Below are 21,663 nucleotides of genomic sequence, written 5' to 3' on the forward strand. Positions count from 1 at the left end.
TATAGTCAAAGTTGCTAAACGGTTGATTTTATTCTTATAAGGATTAGCAAGGGTGTGATCAAGAACAAGTCATGCGTACGATACAAGTTATCCCAAAACGAATGTTGGTAAAGAATATCTTTTCTGTACTACCGGTCCGCATTTATTGGACGCTTCGCATACATAATCGCCAGCATGCCTATGTCCTATAGGTCCAATCAGGATTTGCGAGGGGTCACCCTTATAAATTGATACAGAGTGATCGTTTGAGTCCTGTAAAAATACCAAACAGTATGTTAAAAGCGTAAGTAACAATGAAATACTTACTGTCATTTATCCGCATTCTGGTCAATATAGAATATAACAAAACCTGAAACGTTATATAAGCCAAGATTAAAGAATCTTTTAAAACAGAACAAGTGTTTGCCACGAGTGAAATATAATCTGATAGAATTTTGGGGTTCTTAAATATCTCAGAACCGAGTGATAGACATATGTAATAGATGTTTAATACAATCGACATAGCATTGTTTTTATAAAGTTTTATCAAGACTGTTTGTCTTCAATTTATTTTAATTATACCAGGCCGACATGTTTATTATATAAGTCAAGCAGCATTACCTTCAATTACTCAACAACATTACTACGTATGTTATTGACTGATTTGCCTTTGAAATTTAAAAAAACAAAGTCTACAGTTTGCTATAGGGATAACTCCTATAACAATTTTAAGAGGCCTGGCAAAACCTAACAGAAATGCATTATCATGCACTAACAAAAATCACATATTTGTCAATGTCTTACAAATTATATATGAGCCGTGCCATAAGAAAACCAACATAGTGGGTTTGCGACCAGCATGGATCCAGACCAGCCTGCGCATCCGCGCAGTCTGGTCAGGATCCATGCTGTTCGCTAACAGTTTCTCTAATTTCAATAGACTTTGAAAGCGAACAGCATGGATCCTGGCCAGACTGCGCGGATGCGCAGGCTGGTCTGGATCCATGCTGGTCGCAAACCCACTATGTTGGTTTTCTCATGGCACGGCTCATATCAAGTTTTGGAAAGATAGCGTACGCTTAGAACAATATGCTGTTGATGACATTTCTAACTTTCAATAAAATCAAATTGTATATGCCCTTTTTACGTATGTTTTCATATTTGACTTCATCAAGTTTAAAAAAATTACAAAAAAACAACAAAAAAACGTCTAATTTGCATAATTCAGATACAAATAATAACGGAAAAGCATTATGTGATAAAATACGTTTCGTGTCAAATTTACAAAAATATATATGGGTGCCATAAAACAACAGGCACGTGTTGCCCAAATGGATACCGGCATGCGCATTTCAACATTCAAACAGTTTCTTTCATACTTTTAAAATGCCAAAATAGCAAATGCCGGATGCGCAGCTGTTTGCAGTGTCGAAACACTCTATGTTTTTTTCATCCGGTATTCAATGTTGTTTTTTTGCATTAGGTTACCTTAACAATATTTTTTTTGGTGTGTAGTGTATCTCCGGACTATATACGTTAAAAGCCGGCAAAAGTACACTTTTTGATAATTATTGATTCCTTTCCCACTTTGTGTTTTCATTGTGTTTATATACTTCTTAAAGACTATTTTTGTGCAGGATCTAGAATTACTTACGGTAGGCAATAAGACATAGTATGCAATAACACATGACTAGATTATTCTTTTATACTTATTTGAACATCCTTTAAACACTGTTCAAACTTGATATTCAGGAAACACAACTCACTAATATCTATTCATTTATCCCAAACCCCATTTACAGTTATTTATATGCCGGAGCTGGAAATTTAATAAAATGTGATAAACTAACTTAAATATGTTTAAAATCGTAAGATATCTGCACAAGTTAAACGTACAGTTCCCTATTATTTGTCGATGTTTATATTTGCAAATATTAGCACACTTCAGCAAAATATCAAACAGAAGCTTATGTTTGACAAGCGTGAAACTATATAAGGTAAGAGTGATAATACTGATTTATATTGTTTTCTCTTTTATAATAATAATCAGATACAAACGAAAATAAATGTTGTTCAATTTCAAATGGGCCAGAAGTCTTTACCAGTAACGATGACAGTATGTTTCTGTTATAACCAAGAAAAAAAAGGATTAAAAAGTCCAGTTACGATTGCAATATTTATACGTAGGTATATTAATTCGTAGGTCGATATATTGTTTGGTCTGTTAGAGTTGATAAATAATAAGATAAATAAATGTTGTGTTATAAGTAAACTAAGTTAAAAGAATGCAATTTTCTTTCGTAGTTTGCAATGATTTATCACATTCAGAGAGCCAACAATCTGGCTTGGCTGTCTTCCATATGTAAGGCTTTAAATGTGTTACATATTTTAATCATAATTGTAACAAATTCAGAAAATTAAAATGATAATACGTACGGCTTTTTGTCAGCAAAAGCTATAATACGTACCGTGTGTGTCAGCCAAACTACTTTCGGGTTAGGATTACCAGTTGTGATACATTGCAATACAACAATGCCGTGTAATTCCAAAAGTCCATTGACAACGATATCGGTAATCTTTGCCGCTACATGAAATAACAGTAAAACAACAATTCGTTTTTAATATTTTTCTATGTATGCTCGGCTGAGCGCTAAACTATTGTAACTGTATATAAAAAAGAACAAAAGATTATTCCTACTCTTTAAATTTAAAAACCAAAATCAGAAATGATATATAATGATAACAAAAGCAATGGTTAAAACCCGGCTAAATAATATGAAATAAGATATATGCTATTGCTATTATTCTGTTTGACATCAGACAAAGTGAGTCAATGTTCCCCGAGGTAAATTTGTGAACATTAACCCGATTGCAGTAATTTAGTTTCATCCACTGAAAGTTTGACATGTCATACACCTTTTGAAAATCATGATCATTTAAAGAACATATTAGAACCCTAAACTAAATTAACGAGCTTTTGGAAAATTCCAGAATAATTAAACTAAGTCAAATGGTGTTTAAAAGCAGACATACGTGTACATGTATTAGTTCCTCCACCGTTACAATATCTCCTGTCGATCTGTGTCTTTCCATGTACACATGATATTACACTAGTATGTAAGCTGCTACATACACGTGTCCGTGAGCTAGTCCCCGTGACACCAGGTGTATAAGAAGTACAGGGCCCCCAGCTACTCCACTCGGACCATTGTCCGTCTATATTTGTTTACAAAATAATTGCATCATTTACATTGTTACAGAATTCAGGAAGGTTGAACTTTTGTTCTGATTGTTTTACTTCAAAAACAAACCTTATCGTAGCTACATTTATGTTTTGTGATGCATTTTGTAACATTCATGAAGTCTTAGGGATTATGTCATGGTTTGAAAGATGATAAGTGTATATGCAGAAAATGCTTCTCTCGGACTTGTGTCCACACATTTACAAAATGATGTTAGAAAACTTTGTGCTTAGACTATTGAGTGTATTGTAGTCTCTCTGTAAAATGTAATAACATTCACCGGATATGGACGATGTAATTCCATTCTTTTCCCTCGATATGGGTAATGTAATAACATTCTTTTCCCTGGACATGGTAAATGTACTAACATTCTTTTCCCTGGATATGAGAATGAAATAACATTCTTTACCCTGGATATGGGCAAAGTTTTATAATAGCTGAAATCGCAAAACTGATATAGAGGATATTACATGAGTGTCTTTTCATATTGAATTTATTAAACGAGTTGAATATGATAATAAAATGCGAGGCTCTGTCGAGCATTTTTTTCAATTTTAATCAACGAGTTTGATAAATTCAATGTGGAAAGTCACAAGTGTACATGTAATATTCTTTTTATCACATGTTAGCCTTTCCTGTCGAAACATCAAAAATCCTATTTTCTTTTACTATATAACCAAGTCAGTTTGACCAACGTCTCCTGTAGTATAAACGACGGCGACATCAAAGCTTTTTTTAAACTAGAGTGTTATCATTTTTATTACACTCCCGCAACGTCAAACATGTGATAAATATTGTGACCAGACAGCCTGTATCAGTAGAACTAAGGCCATCTCTGTCTTTGTCCAGCTTTTAACAGCTATATCACAGAAAACAGTTGCAATAAATGCACCAGATATGAAGATTACGAACAAATAAACTTAACAATATACATTTAAATGTTTTTTTTATATAGTTCTCATAATATTTATAAATTTTGTAGTGTAATTTCATTTATTATAGACATACTTTAAGATTAAATTTTGTCAGTTGAGTGCAATGTAAATACCATTTCGAAATGACGTTGGTGTGGCAGTAACAGATGGTTTCGTTGACAACATGGTAGTCGTTGCAGTCGTCGTCGTCGGCTGATTCAGGTTATTGCACAGATCGGATAGGCAGCAATCGATATACACAGACCGCGAATGTAGAAACCTTTTCCGGTTTCCATCGCATACCTTTTAATGGAAATCAAAGCCTCCTTGATTTAACATATGCATTAAATGATCCCTTATTCTAATTATGCTTTATCATCAACTTAACGTTTTTTATGATATTAAGTTTTTTATCACAATTAGTTTAACTTATACGTCATTTGTTTTGTTGTAAATGCAGTAGATATCTTTAATAACAAGTATACGTTGAGAATACGTCAACTCCGGCAGAGTGGGTCATATTACAACATTTGACAAGTTTGGAATGTTTCAACTATTATATCACTATCAACAATACTACACTTCTGAGAATATAAACATCCCTGTATCGAATAATATACAATTATTACACAAACCGTTTTCTGGTCGCATCCTAAAGTATAGGAATGCTTTCCGCCAGACAGAGGTTTTACGTCTTTCATCATACAGGCCTGTGGATAGAATATATCTGTAATACGGGTTTATTTTTGAATTCACGGAGAATCATTTACTAGTATAAAATATTGTAGTATTTTCATTTAAAAAATGGTTTATTACATGATATAACACATGAAAAGAAGCCCGCTTGCTTAGTTCAGAAGGAGCGTGTAGATATACGGATCCCCGGGCCGTGAGTTCGATCCCGGGCGGGGCATCAGTTCTCCATGACGTTTCTGGTTCATGTAGAGAGTTTGGCAGTTATTTGCATAGAACAGGTTAGTACTGGTACAGAAACCAGGAACACTTGTCAGGTAAATGCCGGCCGTTACATAACTGAAATACTGTACTGAAAAAAGGGCGATAGACCCAAAACAAACAAAAACACATGTAAAAATAGACTGTGATTATGCACAGTATGATTATACAGAGATGCACATAATCTAAAAATAGATGCTGAATCATCGTATTCAAAATTAATACAGGGTGGGCAACCCACGTGACTTTTGGATACCGTATACAAGGAGAAAACATCTCGAATTAGGTAACATTTTGCCTATATTTCCTTAGTATCCGGATTTTAATAAAGTATGTCGAAGACAGCAAATGAGTGCTTTCCTCCGCACAAGGCATCTACCATCAGTTTTCGGTACTTTTCTCACACACTTCCCAACTGCTCTTTCGTAATAAAGAACACACTCTCGCAGTTGGACGAAATGTTTAAAAAAAGAAGTACTGAGAACTGGATGTAAACGTTTTGTACGGAGGAAAGCACTTATGTTTCTGTTTTCGACGCTTTTTATCTTATGAAAATTTGCCAAGTAATAAGGAAAATATAGGCAATGGGACATTTTGTACGATATCCAAGCCACGTGGGTCGGCCACCCTGTAATAAATGATTTATAGAAATTCTAATAAAAAAACGTTCATGCTTTTTTCAAAGTAGATTTCATTGAATATGGTCAATGCGTTGTTGTTTTTTTTTTTGTTGTTGTTTTTTTTGGGTCATGCAACATTGATTTTCTTCCAATTTTGTTATGTTTGTTTGAATGTCGCTGTCTTACATTTTGACTTTGCTACATATCGTTTAAATATATTAACTACCAAAATGCAATGACCCTCATTAAGCTAGCTGACTATACTCCTTCCTTGAAATAGATTTGTTCCCAGATTCGAAATACATACATGTATTTCATAGTCTGCATATATAAACAAGCCATAAAGCCGTAGGATGAAATGCAGGTAAGATAATTAATAGAAAAACTGTTATTCACGTTTGGTAGCAATTTTATATTTGTTTAATGTACATGTATGTCAAATATTTTGAAATACTTTTCGGAAATATCACAGTAAAAAGAAGCAGTTGTTGGGTTGATTACGTTCCAAATTTGAATTGTCAATGTGAGGTTATAAGAATGACAAACTGCTAAAATATTATTTTGGTTATTGTTGGTGTTTTTTTTTACCTGTTTAGCTTCTTTTGGATCTATTTCATATGTTGACACATCCACAAACTCAATGATTATTAGTCCCCAACAAGTTAAAATGATTTTATTGTGATGAAAATGCTGACCAAATATTCAAACTCATACAATTCTTTATAACCCAGTGTATTATTTAAGCTAACTGTCTTTTTTTCATGGCGTGTTTGGTATATAAAACACTTTAAATAAAGGCATTTAGACTGTTGAAATATATTTATGTTACAAACATTATTCATCTATAGAATAGCTTGACATTCCTCTAAACCCCATTGCCAGAGGCGCAAGTTTTCACTATTGACCAGAAAGACATTCAATAATTTAGTGTTGAACTATAGACCAGTCAACAGCACTAATATGAACCTAGGATTTATATCTAAGAAGTCATGTAATAATATCTATATATCGTGGAAATACCTGATCGTTACCACATGTCACTGTGTTACACATACTGACGTCCGGGCTTGAAAGCGTACAGTTGTAACAGCTGAGCGCTGAAAACATCAGACACCATTCATGTCTAGCAGTCTCAAAGCAACAAATATACTGGAAAAATACTATCTACTAATATACCTTCGAAAACGAAAGCTGATACTACTTTTCATTTACTGAAAAGAGTATATCACACTGACCATAATTCAGGTAGTTCAAACGTTGTTTGAATGGTGAATTTTACATAGAATAAATTGACAAATTTCTGGTCTTGTAATTAGGATTTAAAGGAATTTCTATATGATAGGTGCACCTGGAGCGCGAATGAATACGTTTCTTAGCATATGCAGTGTTCATTTAGCAAAGATTTTAGTCGTTTTCTCAAACACCTCTATACAGTCCGATAGGGGAGCAATGTTTTAGATGAATAAATTCTAGAAAATACAACTATACAGTACATTTACATGAAATTTAGAGTTAATTCTATGGTGGAAATACTTTTTATGAGTAATAATTAAGGCCCGGCAAGTATATGAAAAAGTAGCATAGAATTGCAAATATGCGCATGATTTTAGATTAACAAACAAATTAAATTAAGTCTCATTTTCGGATGAAACGACCATTAAACAACGACGGAAAAAATCCGTTCTTTAAAGGTCAGAGACCACCAATTCAAAAAAGTACAGGGAACTTACTGGGAATGAGGTAAGTGTATACCTGGGAATAAGGTAACGTCTGTGCGTTCTGATTGGTCAGTCATGTAAACTAACCCAGGAAGTGATTATTTTTTCAAAATTGATATTTTTTCACTGCATTTACAGTATTTTATTATACATTTTGACAAAATTTGCTACATTTTATGTGTATTGAAAAAAAGTTTTATCAAACGAATTTCTCCCGCCATGCCAACGATGTAAACAGGGGGTCATCTCATTTACACGAAAATTACTTAAATAAAGTATCACTATTCATATGTTTTTCGTCCGATATTTTGGTAGAACTAAGATAGTTCTTGAAAAATATGTAGTTAGATATGCATGTTTCGATGTATGGAAGGCCGTACACGCCATAATGTTATAATGTAAGTCTATGGGAAAAATTTTGGTGGTCTCTACCCTAAAAAGTACCCATTTTAGCGGAGTGGTCTTCATATCGGAGTGGTCGTAAGGCAGAATTCTACTGTAACAAATGAAGAGCCATCTATCATGTTCATTAGTTCTTCGGGTATTTGTATGCTTATTACTGGCAGAACGGTTTGCGGAAAAATAACATTTATCAACACAATATCTTTAAACTTTTACTCACGACAGTTGTTACAATATTTCGGGCAAGCAGTTGTTCTAAGAGTTGGATCCGAGCACATGTTTGCATTTTGTGTCGCCATGGCAATACATGCGTCCTTGTCAATATCCTGGCACGCAGATCCATACACACTAGTAGGAAGTACAAATGCAAGAGTACAAACTGAAAACAATAATTAAAAATCGCTGTAATAGCGCAGACCACTGTGAGGTTTAGTGCTTCACTATGTTGCTCTCGTTTCCTATGTTTTTTGCTTGCTTTACTTTACTTTGGTTTGCTTTGCTGTCCCTCGTGTTTACGTGCGTGAGCTTGTGCGCGAGTTCGTGCCTACATTTGTGCGTGCGCGTGCGCTATTGTGTGTGTGTGTTTAAAGTATGGGAGGTCGTGCGTGCGCAGGTGTTAGTTGCGGTTTGGGGAAGCTGCGCTTTAGGAACGTGGCTTTCCCTGTCATTCGTGTTTATTTTAGAAGTTTTAGACTTAATTTCGTTGATGCAAACAGAATCTAGTTTTCAAGGGACTGACACATTTTGTGAATGGCGGGCATAAAATCTGTTCTACTTCCGACAGTAAATCAGAGAATACAAAGACAATGTTACGCTAAATTTATTCCTCCAGTAGGTACGCTTAAAAATTTGTCCTATGGAGATGACGTCATCAATTTAGGATCAGTTGTTGTATTACCTGTTATGTTTAGATGGTAAAAATTGTACATAACACTAAATGATTTAATAAAATTTGAACGTATAAAATCAAATTGATTTTTTTATATCATTCAATTTATTTTTGATGCAGGTATATAATCATAATTATAACATTAAATTGTCAGCAACAATCGTAAAAGAACTTTTCCCAATTTTTGTAGACTTGTCAAGGGTCCTTTTTTTAAATACTTTATTTGATTTATTTAATAGTTATTTCTGTGAATTTAGCATATTTTTACATCATAAACTAACTTTAGTGAAAAATGTTAATATATTTAAAAGGTAACAGAATATTTAAATGATCTTTTTCGCGCAAAATTAGCGATTGAAATTCTTTCTCTCTACCAAAAATACCTGTAGGAATGCAAGACTATTCAGACTGGTTTTCCAATTTATCTGCTCCAGTGCATTAGGAAGATTTATTACCGGGAACCATGATCCTGCAATAAATTTCTCCTGTGGATAGAGATCTTAATCAGCATTTACCCTATAAACATAAAGTCATCGGGCCAACGGCGGAAAACCGTCAAAGGATAATCGTTGTTGGGCCACTTTTGGCCCAACAATGATTAGTAAGTATTGTAAATACAGCGGTTTGGCCAACGTTGAACCAACTTTAAATTTCAGTCAAAAATATCTCTGCATTGGCCCAATACTGATTTTCAGGGAAAGACTTACACAGAGAAAACATCGTTGGCCCAACATTGGCTCATTAGAAGTAATAATGTAATAATTATACATTTTACAGGTGACTGTTTTATCACAAGCACCTACAGGTAAACACATTGTGTAGGTGTAACATGCAGTATTTAATTAATAATCAAATACTTTTCTGCACCAATTCGTAATCTGATAGTTTGGATTAATTAAACTTAATACTTATCTGCAGCCGTAATGATATTTTGAACTATTAAAATCTTCTACCCGAAGAATCTAATTTGTGAAAAAAATATTGAAGAAAAAAACTGCTATTAATAACAAATATCTCATTTTGTACTATCATAAAATGTTTACAATAAATCTGTTGAATATTCCAGAACATGAACTCTCGTTAACCCGAGTTATGTAAGAAATCCCAGAAAATGTGGTTACTTTTACTCTCTAGGCGAGATTTCTAGCTGCATAGACATGTGAAGTAAAGGAAACTATTATACATGTTAACAAAAACCCGGTCTACTAGCTATAAACTGTAAGTAGAAGTTTTTGAATATTTTTTGATAAATTTGTTGAATCTTATAGAGAATTAGTGTTGAGTATTTAATTCTGTAAATAAAATAACTCATATTCTCGTTAATTTTAACATATTTTTCTCGGTTAAATACAGACAAAAATAAATTTCATACAGTTTATGTCCAGAGGTTTATGTGCATCTGTATAGTTATTGTTATCAATATGACGTAGATGGTTTAATCAACATTATGATTTTCGTTTTTTACAGGATGCTGTTCAAGAAAGTAATAATTGAGCGCCTAGCACTGTGGGGCACAGGAAAAAAGAAAAGATAGAAAGTTGCAACTTCAGTGAGAAAAGAAAACAATCAGACAGAACTTGGATATATAATGAGTTAAAATACAGACAGTAATTCATTTTAATAGGATTTGATCAGTGACTGAAAAAAGAAAAATAGATTTATAAATGGCTGGAATAAATATTTGACATGTTGTAGTGGTGAAATATTCGGTTATATTTCTTCAGGAAACTTGCAAACAAACTTTAAATAAATGTTAGATTTCTTCTTGTTAAATGTTAAACAAAATCACATTTATTTGAAAATAAAATGTGTACTAATTTTAGTTTTTAGTCTATTTTTTTTAAATTTGTTATCGTTGGGATAGCGTTGGCATCCTTTTTTCGGCCAACAAAGAGATAGTGTTGGCCCAACGTAGGACCAACCATAATAGACGAAAAAATGCTGTTGGCCCAATGGAGGACCAACGATAAGTGTAGGATACCTGTCGTTGGGCCAACGGTGTACCAACCGTTGGGCCAACGTTGCGCCAATTAGCAAAATGGCGTTGGGCCAACGTTGGAAATCTTCGTTGGGCCAACGAAGAGTCTGCAGTTGGGCCAACGTTGGGTCAACGCATGTCTGCTATCTGGGTAGTAAACAGGAGGTCAGCGCGTCTTCAACTCAGCGAGTTGAGTGAGATTCAGTTTTGTTTTACTAATCTCACTAGTTTAAATCATGCCCTTAATCTGCTATTACAATTATGTAAAACTATGATACCTAAATGAAAACAAAGTCATATTAGTCTTCTTATTGGTTACATTAATGAATATGTATTAACAAGTTAGAGGTGCAATATGTTACTTTGATATCAGTAAGTCTTATCTAATTGCACAGTGCATAATAAGATAAGAAGTCAATTACCGTTCATTTTGATCCATGTGTGTAGAACATAATCAGTAAATATATTCAACAATGTATCCTCAGCAGTATTACAAGTATTGCAAAAATATTTGTTTTTATATAAAAGAATGATATTTAAGAATAATATTAAACAGATATTGAATGGTGTTGAGTTAAAGTTGGACATAGGCAGAATGAATAGTTTAACAATGGATTCAGAGTTAGAAAAGGGATTAGATGATTTACAATATAAAGTGTTAATTAAGACGTAATTAAGGCACAATTAAAAGGAAATGATTTTTTAAAGATAGTTTAGAAACGAAAACTCATATTCTAACGTTCATAATAAGACCAAACAGTTAAAGAAAGATCACTTTTAGCCGAAATCTGTAGATCAGTACCTTTACTTTCCGTAATAATAATAATAACTTTGATTTAAATGAAGAATAATTTTCTTTATGTTGGAATAAAATGAGTATGTGTGTGTCTTTTGCAAAATAGGCACCAATTTATCAGATTTTTAACGGCAATTTTAAACTCTGCGTGTATGACAAATTTTAGAGATGTAAAGCTCTAATATTCCATTGAAGATAAACTCCTGAATGACCGCCCTAAAGCTTTTGGTCGAAATTAGCAGAAGTTGGTATTAATGATTCAAAAACCTTAAATCGAGAAGATTTTCGACCCGTGTAAAAATTATAATCAAGTTATATTTCACATTCCAAGACGTCTGCTAACTGAATAAAAAATCTTTTTACATAACAGTTATCATAGTTACTGTTTCTTTTCAGTGATGCAGTGGTATAAATTTACATTTTGGTACATTTTGTTGCTTGTAGCTGCTGTCCCGGTGTGCACATGGGTTCAAAACATAACTCGTGTTAAAATAATTTTTAGACAGAAAGAGTTAGATGGAACTAACTTTCTTTACAGAGATCCTCAAAGTCATTATTAATGGTCAAAGGTCAAAACTTGGTGCTGTTAGTCCTTTCGAGACCTGTCGAGCTTGACATGTTGTCCAAGGTCATCTAGTTTGAGTGTAAAACAATTCCTAAGATGTTGTATGGCATGCAGAAGGATAATTGTCTGATATTTCACCTGTCCTAAATAAATGACATATAAATCTGAAGTATTGATGATACGGAATCTTAACATCACCGTGCACCAATCATAATTTTACGTGGTGCAATTTTATAATCATTTATTCTACTACATTTATTTAAACATTTTACTTCGTAGACAGCTTCCATATTTCTATGTCTAAGACATTTTAAGGTACAAAGAAAGTGCGACTTTTTTGATGCCATGCATCAGAAATTCGTCTTGTCCAACTCATGAGTAGAATGTAATTTCAAACGTGTATTTAGTGATTGTTGTAAATAATATGAAAAAGGTTACGTCAATTAACACCGATTGGAGTTCCTCCTTTTAAATGCATAAACTAATAAATAATCAAATTGCTTACCAATTAATAGAAATGTCGCCATATTTACAGTTAGTTAAATTTAAACGCACTTTTATGCGAGGTTATCAGTTTCGAAACGTGAGATAAGAAATTAATAGATTAGTATTGCTTACAAAATAATTATATATTCATGGAACGCCAAATACAAGGTAACTCAAATTGCACATCAGGGTCAGTTGTTTTATGAGCTTGGAGAGTAAAATTTTAATGCAATCCTGTCATTGGTTAATGTTAAGGCTGTGCTGTGAATTTGCCGATCAGATGTTGGAGGTTTGCGGCTGGACTATATATTCAAATATTAAAGCTGCAGGCATAACCTTACTTTAATGGAAGATAGAATAGTATCACATTAATAAACGTATTAATTTGATTTGATAAATTGACAGCCTTTCTGTCTTATTCTGCGCGTCTGACAATACTTTGTACCTTGTTTGCATATTCACAACCGCAAAATATCATCATATGTGTCCTGTATCCTGTATTAAAAACTACAATTGAATATACATCATGTATTAAGCAGTTATTCATATTCATGTATAAAAAATCCTTACCTTATCTACAAAAGTTTGCAAATTCCGTCAAGGTTGATTAAACCGTGTAATTAATAACCATAAAATGTCAGAGCTGTTCATGTGATCCTCAGATAAAATTATTAAATTACCTAGCATTGATAATTTATTTACATTGATATCAATTTTATATCCTCCCATGCATTTTCCTTAAAAATCCAGTATATACACTGCCCATTTTACCAATTAACACCAAGCACTTTGTCTGTTCGAGGTCTTTCATGTTGATTTTTATTTAAATAGGGACGAATGAAAATGTTTCGTAGTGATATATTAATTAGGGTTTGTTTTATTGAATGTTTATAGGGCAGGTCGGGAGGTAATAAATTTGGGACAAATATAAGCTTTTAATGCTTCTGTTAAAAAATTACTCGGAGTTGAATCCAGTAATGAATAAATTAATATTGTTTAATGCAATAAAAGACAATGTTAAGGGTCAGTCTCAGCAACTCGTCGCTTTCATACCTTTCCATTTTAAGTATTCTAAATGTGCAACAATAAACAGAGAATACCTAGGTACAGAATAATTAACCGACATGTATGACACTAACACAAAAATGAAATCAGGATTCAGGGGCATTGGTCGGTTTTCATAAGAAGGTTAACATGTGTAAACATAAAATATAAAATAACAGAAATGCATGTATTTTTAAATATATATCACTGTACGAAATTACAAAAAAAAATAATAACAAGATTAACCATTAGATGTGCAGAATGGGCCGAGATCATTGTACTTCCGTCCCTGCACGTATCTGGTTACTGCTGTTTCAGAGTACAAATGGGTATGGGATGTTAATTTTTCTTCCCGACTGAGCCAGTCATAAGTTTGTAATAAAGAACAAGGTATCATCACAAGATAACCAGAATTACACAAAAAGAAAAGATCAAACCCTAAATTTCCTTTAATTACTTGGCTCAATAGAGAGAGCGAAGATCTACGAGTCGCTTAGTTTTGAGTTCGATCTTCGGACGAGGCGTATGTTCTCCGTGACAAACTGATAATAGACATTGTGTCAGGATTAATTTTGCCATCCACCTCTGAACCATATAGAGAAGTTGACAGGTATTTCCCGAGAACAGGTTAGTATTGGGACAGAATCCAAGAACACTGGTTAGGTAAACTGTGTGCCGTTACATAAAAGAAATACTATTGAAAAACGGTGTAAAGCCAAATACAAACAAATCATTGAATTATTCAGGTTTAACCTGTAGACATCAATAAATGTTCTAAACCTAAAAGGCAAAAGTCCAGCTGCCTCATTCATAGAACGCAACCACCCATACAGTATTCCAAACACTTTCTACATCTACTATTTATCAGGAAAATGTGTTCTATACGAAGAATCGATGTAAGAACACTCAGCACACAAAACCACAGATCTTTAGACAGTCATATTAGAAACCATAGTAAATCAAATAATATGCCGTTTCTAGTTAGTTTTGTTCAGTGGTCAAGATCTTAACCCTGCTTGTCATAAAGCAAGCTTCAAGTCTTTGACACTACTGATGACATATCTACTTCTATTTATATGTAACTGATACAGGAACAGAATATATTAGATGTTAGTAAGAAGTTTGTACTTTACCCTGTTTGTATGGCAAATGGGACTCAAATACAGAGGTAATCTGACTATGACCAGATACGAGCTACCGTGTTATGGACATGTTTGTAGTATGTCCATTATGGTATTATAAATACCATATTTAACACCGCATTACTATAGTGTAATGAGGTCAAAAGGCAATTCAAAAGGGCACGATGAGAGAAATGAAATGTGCAACACCCCTCGCACTCCCCGGCACCGGCTTAAGCGAAATTCTATTACAGTTGAAATGAACGTACACCATGATCCCGAATTACCAGAAAATATTAGTTCAAGTGCGGGGAAAACGAGTGCTGTTGTAATGATATCAAAATCTATGAAAAGATCCTTTCGAAAATATTTTGTAATATATATAACCATATCTTGACAGATGAACAAACTGTCAACGATTTTTCAGTCTGCAAATTAATGACACTCTTTCATGAAAACATACTTTGAAACCTAGAGTATGTTTATATAATTTAGTAATGAGTGACATAACTTCATTACTATTACTATGAACCCCGAAAAAAGATAAATAACAAAGCATATTCAACGAAAAAGGGTGAACGTAAACGAAAAGATGACACGTATAAAATATCCTTTTTATTATTTCAGTCATACAGGTTGTGCTATTGTCGTATATGTTTTTACTTATCCTTTTAAAATCCCTTTGTTATTTTTGAAGACTTTTTCGTATTATCCGAACATAAATTATAATAAATTATGTACATAAATTCAATCGAACACAAACAGTCAATCGTTTCTTTTTCCTGTATCGGATTCCTCATATCAATTGCAATTTCCTACAAATATTCAAATGAGTAATATTTCATTTACTTGTCCTTGTTATGCAAAATTAATATCAAATATTTATATCCCCAGATTGTGGCCGAACCTTGCGTTCATTTATATACCAGTTTAATGGATGAAACTTGCGTTCATTCATTAAAGGAATGAATGTCATATGTGTTTGTTTTACACATTTGTAAAACCCGAAACCGAAGTACATATATCCGATAACGACTGGAAGGCGTTATCATAGATATGTGTACGAGGTTTCGGGTTTTACAAGTGTGTAAACAAATAAAATATGATATTTATTACTTTTGTTTCTTTTTATAGTCATTGTTTTAAAGTCGGTCATTTTTAACTACTGGCAGTATGAATAAAAAGTGAAAAAAGTAGTCCAACATCGGGAGCAGCACTTGTAAAAAAAATCTGTTAGCCAATCAAATTGAAGGAAACGGTCCAAAAACAGAAATAAATGGCATTTAATGGCTGAATCTTGCGTCATTCATAAACCAGATTAATATTCATTTTTATACCTGTTCGCATTATTGCTAATTAACAAACATAGTACATGTAATTGAAAGAATTATTCAACAAAGAATTATCAAACAAAGAGAAGTTAGCATAGATAAATTCACATTGCATATTACACTATGATAAAAAAGGAACGTTTCTCTTGTAAAATTACATGATATGATTGGAACATTTCGCTTGTAAGATTACATGATATTGGTAGATATATGACTTCAACAGTAGATATAGAATTTGAATTGAATTTTGCGGTCTAATTGGCTTGTCCACTTTCCCCATCCTGCATGATGTTGTATACCTGTATTTGTCCATTCCCAGCAACTCCTATTTTCCTTTGATCTTTAGACATTGCAATCACTTTTGGCTCGGGAATACCAGTGTTGAACACAGCGAGTATTGATCCTTCCGCAGAAATCTGTACAATTTTATCTGACCAACAGCATACGAAAAAGGTACCAGAAGGTCCAACACACATATATCCTGATTGACAAATTGTTTTATCATTCGTAATACATTTGGCGGCTTTCCTCTTCGTGTCAACGATAATGATCGTGTTCCTGTCTCTAAATAAAACAACAAGAATTTCAGTGACATTTGTCTTAAAAAAGAGAGATTTAGTTGAAGGGTTATCCTCTTTTGGCAACTGGAAGTTAAGATCCCCTTCCGTACCAAAATCACAAATGTTCACTGCAGGTCTTGTAACGCCAGAAACGCAGAAAAAAAATGAGTGTGCATCATTGATAGATATGGTGTCGTTATCCATATGCATAGGTACTTGCTTGATGTGATATATTTTCTCGTCTTTTCTTTCGTAGAAATGCACAGATCTTGAGCGAATAGCAACAAAGTTTTCAGCTGAAAGCTTTGTTATATCAATTTGCCTGTATGCCGTTTTACGTTTGACCTCTACCAGTTCTTCATTGTATATTCTTTGAATTTTAATTGTCTGGTCAGTGATAACAAGTCTGCCGTCTTCAAGGAAATCAATTCCTGTTATTCGTGGTGGCATGTCTGCATCTTCGTGTGACCTTTTTTGAAAGGTTCTGCTGCGGAATAATTCCACGCGGACTGCTCGGTAATCAGGTATTTCGCTGAAGTTCAAGGACTCGTCTTTTAAGTACACGCTACCAAAGCTGGATTTAAAATGTACTACTGATTCCATCTTATTGTCATATGACACGACTAGCTTACCAGGAGTTCGAAGCTGTGCATATAGTAGCGAAGCTTTTTTCTGGCAATCTGTGAATTTCATTTCCAATTTATGCTGGAAAATAAACTTCTGGAGAACTGGAGTGTGTTGGCAGAATTCCATTAGCTCAAACATTTCATCTAGCTTTGACTGGATCTTTTCGCACGCAGTTGCCGCATTGTTATTAGTTTCTTTTTTCCGCTGGATTCTGTCCTGTCCGATTTTAAGCATTTCTGAAGAAAATTCTTCTAATCTTCTCATAAGTTTTTCTTTAGTGTCACGTAATTCTTTTCGTAAGTCATCGAGTTGGCTTTCGCTATCAAGTTCTTCTTCATTTTTATTCAGAAACTTTGACACCGTCATGATTTGATTCCTTAGTCCATCAGCTTTACTCTTTAAATCCTCGAACACCTCAGGATTCTCAGTTGCTACTTCATAGATATGACGTACATTCACACAATTTCTATGGTTTTCCCGTTTACATTTCCTGCAACATAACTTGTCCTCATCGATGCAAATGTACTCGATCTTTTTGTTGTGATCTGCACATATATTATAGCTGCGAAGTCGAGATAAATGTGTCATAGTGTATCCAGGTTCTAAGTCTATTGTATCGTGTCCTTTCATGTATGAAAAACGGCGATGAACTTTGTGACATCGCGAACACTGGCATTCTCCGCAATCTATACAATAGATTGATGCTATAAAGCGTTTTCTGTCTCCTAAACAAGGATGACAAAGAAGTGTGCGAGAATCGAGCTCCCTTTCATCTGAATTGGACATTGCTTAGCGGTCGTTACTGAAAAAGTCAAAAGAAACAAAATTAGTTATATTTCTAGTGCCTGTATTTTTGTATAGTCGTCAAAAGTAATTCCAATAAACGTCTGAAAAAATATATATCGCAAGATGTGTTCTATGAATAAGATTATGAAATGGGTGAAGCTAGAGATAATCTTTTATCAAAACTAGTTCATTAGGAACCATGGCTTATTACGAACATACTGAAAGTCTAAAAGTAGCAAAATAGAGGTATGCTATAATATAGATGTATGATATAAACAGGAAAATAGAGTAAAAAGGAACAAATGAAGACTTTGTTGAGACTATATATTAGACACACTATCATTGTGCATGTATATATACTTGCAAGATGAGCCCACCCGCTTAGCTCAGTAGGGAGAACGTTGGTCTACGGATCGCGGGGACACGAGTTCGATCTCCGGGCTGGGATTTGAAATTGAAATTAAAATCGAAGACCAGTGAGGGACACTCCGAGATATGTTCAGAAAAATATTTTAAATAAACAATAGTGCAAGCTTGTCACAATATACGCCCGTTAAATAACATCCTTTTTAATCTAAATCTACTTTACTTTCTGAGTGTATAATTATGAAACAAAAAGAAAACTAGACTAGTTTTTCTTCAGATATATCTATAAAAATCAAAGTGAAAAAGTTCATTACCTGATTATTTTGATGCTGAAAGTAGTTCCAGACTTTTTGAGAGAAAAAAAGAGCCGTCGACCAGTGTTTTAGACAATTAATTTTTCTTCTGTGTTTCATGGGAATTTTAGAAAAACGATCTGACCTAGATCTGAGATATTTATTCATCACATAGGATACATATATACATTTTCGGAAAATAAATAACTAGGTTATCTGTATGATAAATATCGACCGATCACCTTAATTATCGCAACACGAGACGATACTATTACTTTCAAAAATAGATAAAATTAATAACATAACGAGTGTTTAATTGCATTTAAGTGATTTGTCAGGAATGAGAGAACTCTAAGAATGTTAATTGATTGGTTGTGTTAACGTTCCTTTCTCAAATTAAAATGCTATGTTTAATCAGAACGTAACAATTTTCTGATCTGACGCATGGTTTCAGACAGGATTTTAAAACTAAATAAGCATCTTTACACTGAAGCATTAACCATTCAGATATTTTACAACCAGAAAATATAGAAACATTAGAAATGTTGATTCAGAAGATTTATAAGAGCTGTCTTAGGCACATTCAGTAAAATAATAAAGTAATTTTAAATAGACCTTCCAATATTTTCATGAATACTGACAAAGATGATGTTTCAACTAAAGAAAATGATCAGATAAGGTAGTTCGATAGTAACTAAAAGATATATTATGCATAAAAGATGCAGAATAAGAAGAGTAGGAACGAGAGGTTTGAAATTAAAAACAATAGATACACGTGTGCCAAAAACAAGTGAAGATATCAAATTAAGACGCAGATATCTTGAAGGGTGGGACGACTATTATGGGTTTTATTTTTTCAAATACAGAACTAAGAAGTCAGTGTAACTCGCTCTAGAATAAAGCTGGAGGTTTTAATGTCTTTTTAGGGTGTTTTACTTATGCGCGTTCCGTGGCTATACTATGGTCAGATAAAGGATATGTCGAAAGGAAATGACATCAACGTGATCAAACTACCCTGACATTCCCGCTCATTTTATGAACTTTTAATGACTTTGATGGACACTATATTTATTTCTAAGCTTTTTACATTACAAGAATATCTATCCAAAAAGAATATAAGATTCTTTCACTGGTTGTAGGTGCAGATGGGAATTTCCGGTCTCGAGGGTAACCGTTTAGGCGGTTACGAGGCTCCAGCCGAGTAACCGCGTAAACGTTACCCGAGAGCCAGATATTCCAATCTGCACTTACAGCCAGTGATAGAATTTTTTTCTTGCATACCATATTAAACAAAAAAGAGTAATAAATAAATTCAAACATTGTCAAACGATTTTCTTATAGCACTTTTTTCTTGTAGTAGCGTATTAACAAAGCGCGGGAACTTTAAATCCGTAAACAAGAAGTACGTCATGACGTTACAGGGACGAAAACAACGAAAGAGTTCCGGTTTTGTTTTATCATCTGCAATGAAACGGTATGTTATTTCCTTAAAATAACGCTTTTTGAATCGAGACATATATTATAAGGAACAGAGAGGAACTATCAAGGTATTTAATTTTTATCCCGTTTTACGAAAAACATTATTATTACTACACACATCTTCTGTACTTATGTAGTTCGTTATACGTCATTTACAGCACGAGAGTCATCTTACACACCGGGGTGTAAGATGGAGTTTTCCAGCACCGGTGAAATCACCAGAAATCCCCGTCTGGTATGCAAGAATATGATTTGAGTAGGTATCTATAATATGACCATGAAATATATCAAGTATTACAGTTATTATTTGTTTCACGATCAGCCTATAGTGCTGTCATTTTATTCTTACGAAAGGAGTCAATATTGAACAGTTGGGCAGAAAATGTGCACTTAGGATTTTTTTCTTGCATCGTACTATTTTGTTTTGTTTTTAATACACTTATAGACACGTGTTGTCTACAAATGAACTTTGCATGTAAATATTTTCAAGAACATTACCAAAAATATATCTGAACTTCATGCATTGGTAATGACACTAAATACTCCTAGTAAATGAAAACATAAGTATCTAGTTCATACAGAAATTCATTTAAGGTCAATTGTCTAGAGATGGTACCTACCCAAATAAATCAAAGGGGGACAACTCTGGATTGATCAATAAACTGAAGCCAACATGAAACAATGATCAAAAGTGAAAGAAAAATCAGATAGGTCCTTTTTCAAACAACTTATCAGGCAGACAAAATATGACCTACATTTGTTTAAATCCCTTTGTATTCAATATACAATATGCACGCTTTTCTCATGACTTACACTGACAGTTATTTAGTAAGTTGTAGTGAGGCCCTGCTAGAAAGTTTAGTTATGCATGAAGATTATATATTAGAATAATGCATACATTCCTTTGAAGAAAATTAACGACATTAAGAAACGTTATTAAGTTTTGATCTTTTAGCCAAAGTTGTTTATTTATTGTTCTCAATGGTGATACATTGGTTTACACAACATTTATATATCAAAATGTAAAATGTATATATCCAACAATGAGAAATAACAATGTTTTAAGGTAGTGGTTGTAATTACTACATGTTAAGGTAGCTGACAGGTAATGACTCTATGTAATGTATTTTAAGCAATTCTCAATTTAAACATTCTCTGGAGGGAACTAGCACAATCATTTGCTTTCCTTGAAAAACGAATAAATGCTGAAAAAGCATATGGAGATTACTCTATTTGATGATTTTCGTTACATGTCAACTACCCTAAACAAACTAAAAGGTGTTTTATTTATTGTTGAAAACAAAGTAATCGGATAATTTCAGATATCAACATTAATTTAAAACTTATACTGTTTACACAACTTGAAAAAAAGGTTTTTGTTGGGGCCTCTCATTTACAAATATATCAACAATTATCATCTGAATTGAGTGCATTCATGAGTGGAAAATAGTGATGGTAAAATGGTGTAGGGGTTTATTTACAATATAAAATCTTTAATAACTTCTTTAAGGTA

General features: G+C 33.4%; 2 protein-coding genes across 3 annotated transcripts; both read right to left on the bottom strand.

The window, feature by feature from the left end:
• Positions 1–5: 5 nt before the first annotated feature.
• LOC123539485 (uncharacterized) lies at positions 6–12,665 on the bottom strand. Of its 2 annotated transcripts, none has more exons than XM_053530534.1 (8): positions 12,563–12,665; positions 8,050–8,208; positions 6,730–6,806; positions 4,771–4,845; positions 4,270–4,438; positions 3,013–3,195; positions 2,448–2,563; positions 6–252 (listed from the first exon to the last, which is right to left on the bottom strand). In XM_053530534.1, exons 1-8 carry the CDS (start codon positions 12,582–12,584, stop codon positions 88–90), a joined length of 966 nt encoding a protein of 321 aa, XP_053386509.1. In that variant the 5' UTR covers positions 12,585–12,665; the 3' UTR covers positions 6–87. The 2 variants fall into 2 exon arrangements, with proteins under 2 accessions (XP_053386509.1, XP_053386510.1); XM_053530535.1 differs by lacking the exon at positions 12,563–12,665 and adding an exon at positions 9,102–9,202.
• A 2,643-nt stretch (positions 12,666–15,308) lies between these two features.
• LOC128550780 (uncharacterized) lies at positions 15,309–18,827 on the bottom strand. Its single transcript, XM_053530532.1, has 2 exons — positions 18,693–18,827; positions 15,309–18,028 (listed from the first exon to the last, which is right to left on the bottom strand). The coding sequence occupies exon 2, from the start codon at positions 18,010–18,012 to the stop codon at positions 16,294–16,296; it is 1,719 nt and encodes a 572-aa protein (XP_053386507.1). The 5' UTR covers positions 18,013–18,028; positions 18,693–18,827; the 3' UTR covers positions 15,309–16,293.
• Between the last annotated feature and the right edge of the window lie 2,836 nt (positions 18,828–21,663).

Source organism: Mercenaria mercenaria, chromosome 18 (genome assembly GCF_021730395.1).
Source record: "Mercenaria mercenaria strain notata chromosome 18, MADL_Memer_1, whole genome shotgun sequence".
NCBI lineage: Eukaryota > Metazoa > Mollusca > Bivalvia > Venerida > Veneridae > Mercenaria > Mercenaria mercenaria.

What these genes read in the sequence shown, in the direction of transcription:
- LOC123539485 (XM_053530534.1), bottom strand. Translation starts at nt 12,584, where the DNA reads ATGGCGACATTTCTATTAATTG. An exon ending in GAAATATTGTAACAACTGTC is followed by an intron (nt 6,807 to 8,049) that starts GTGAGTAAAAGT and finishes TGATGTTTTCAG; the next exon opens with CGCTCAGCTGTTACAACTGT. An exon ending in TAGGATGCGACCAGAAAACG is followed by an intron (nt 4,439 to 4,770) that starts GTTTGTGTAATA and finishes TTCCATTAAAAG; the next exon opens with GTATGCGATGGAAACCGGAA.
- LOC128550780 (XM_053530532.1), bottom strand. Translation starts at nt 18,012, where the DNA reads ATGTCCAATTCAGATGAAAGGGAGCTCGATTCTCGCACACTTCTTTGT.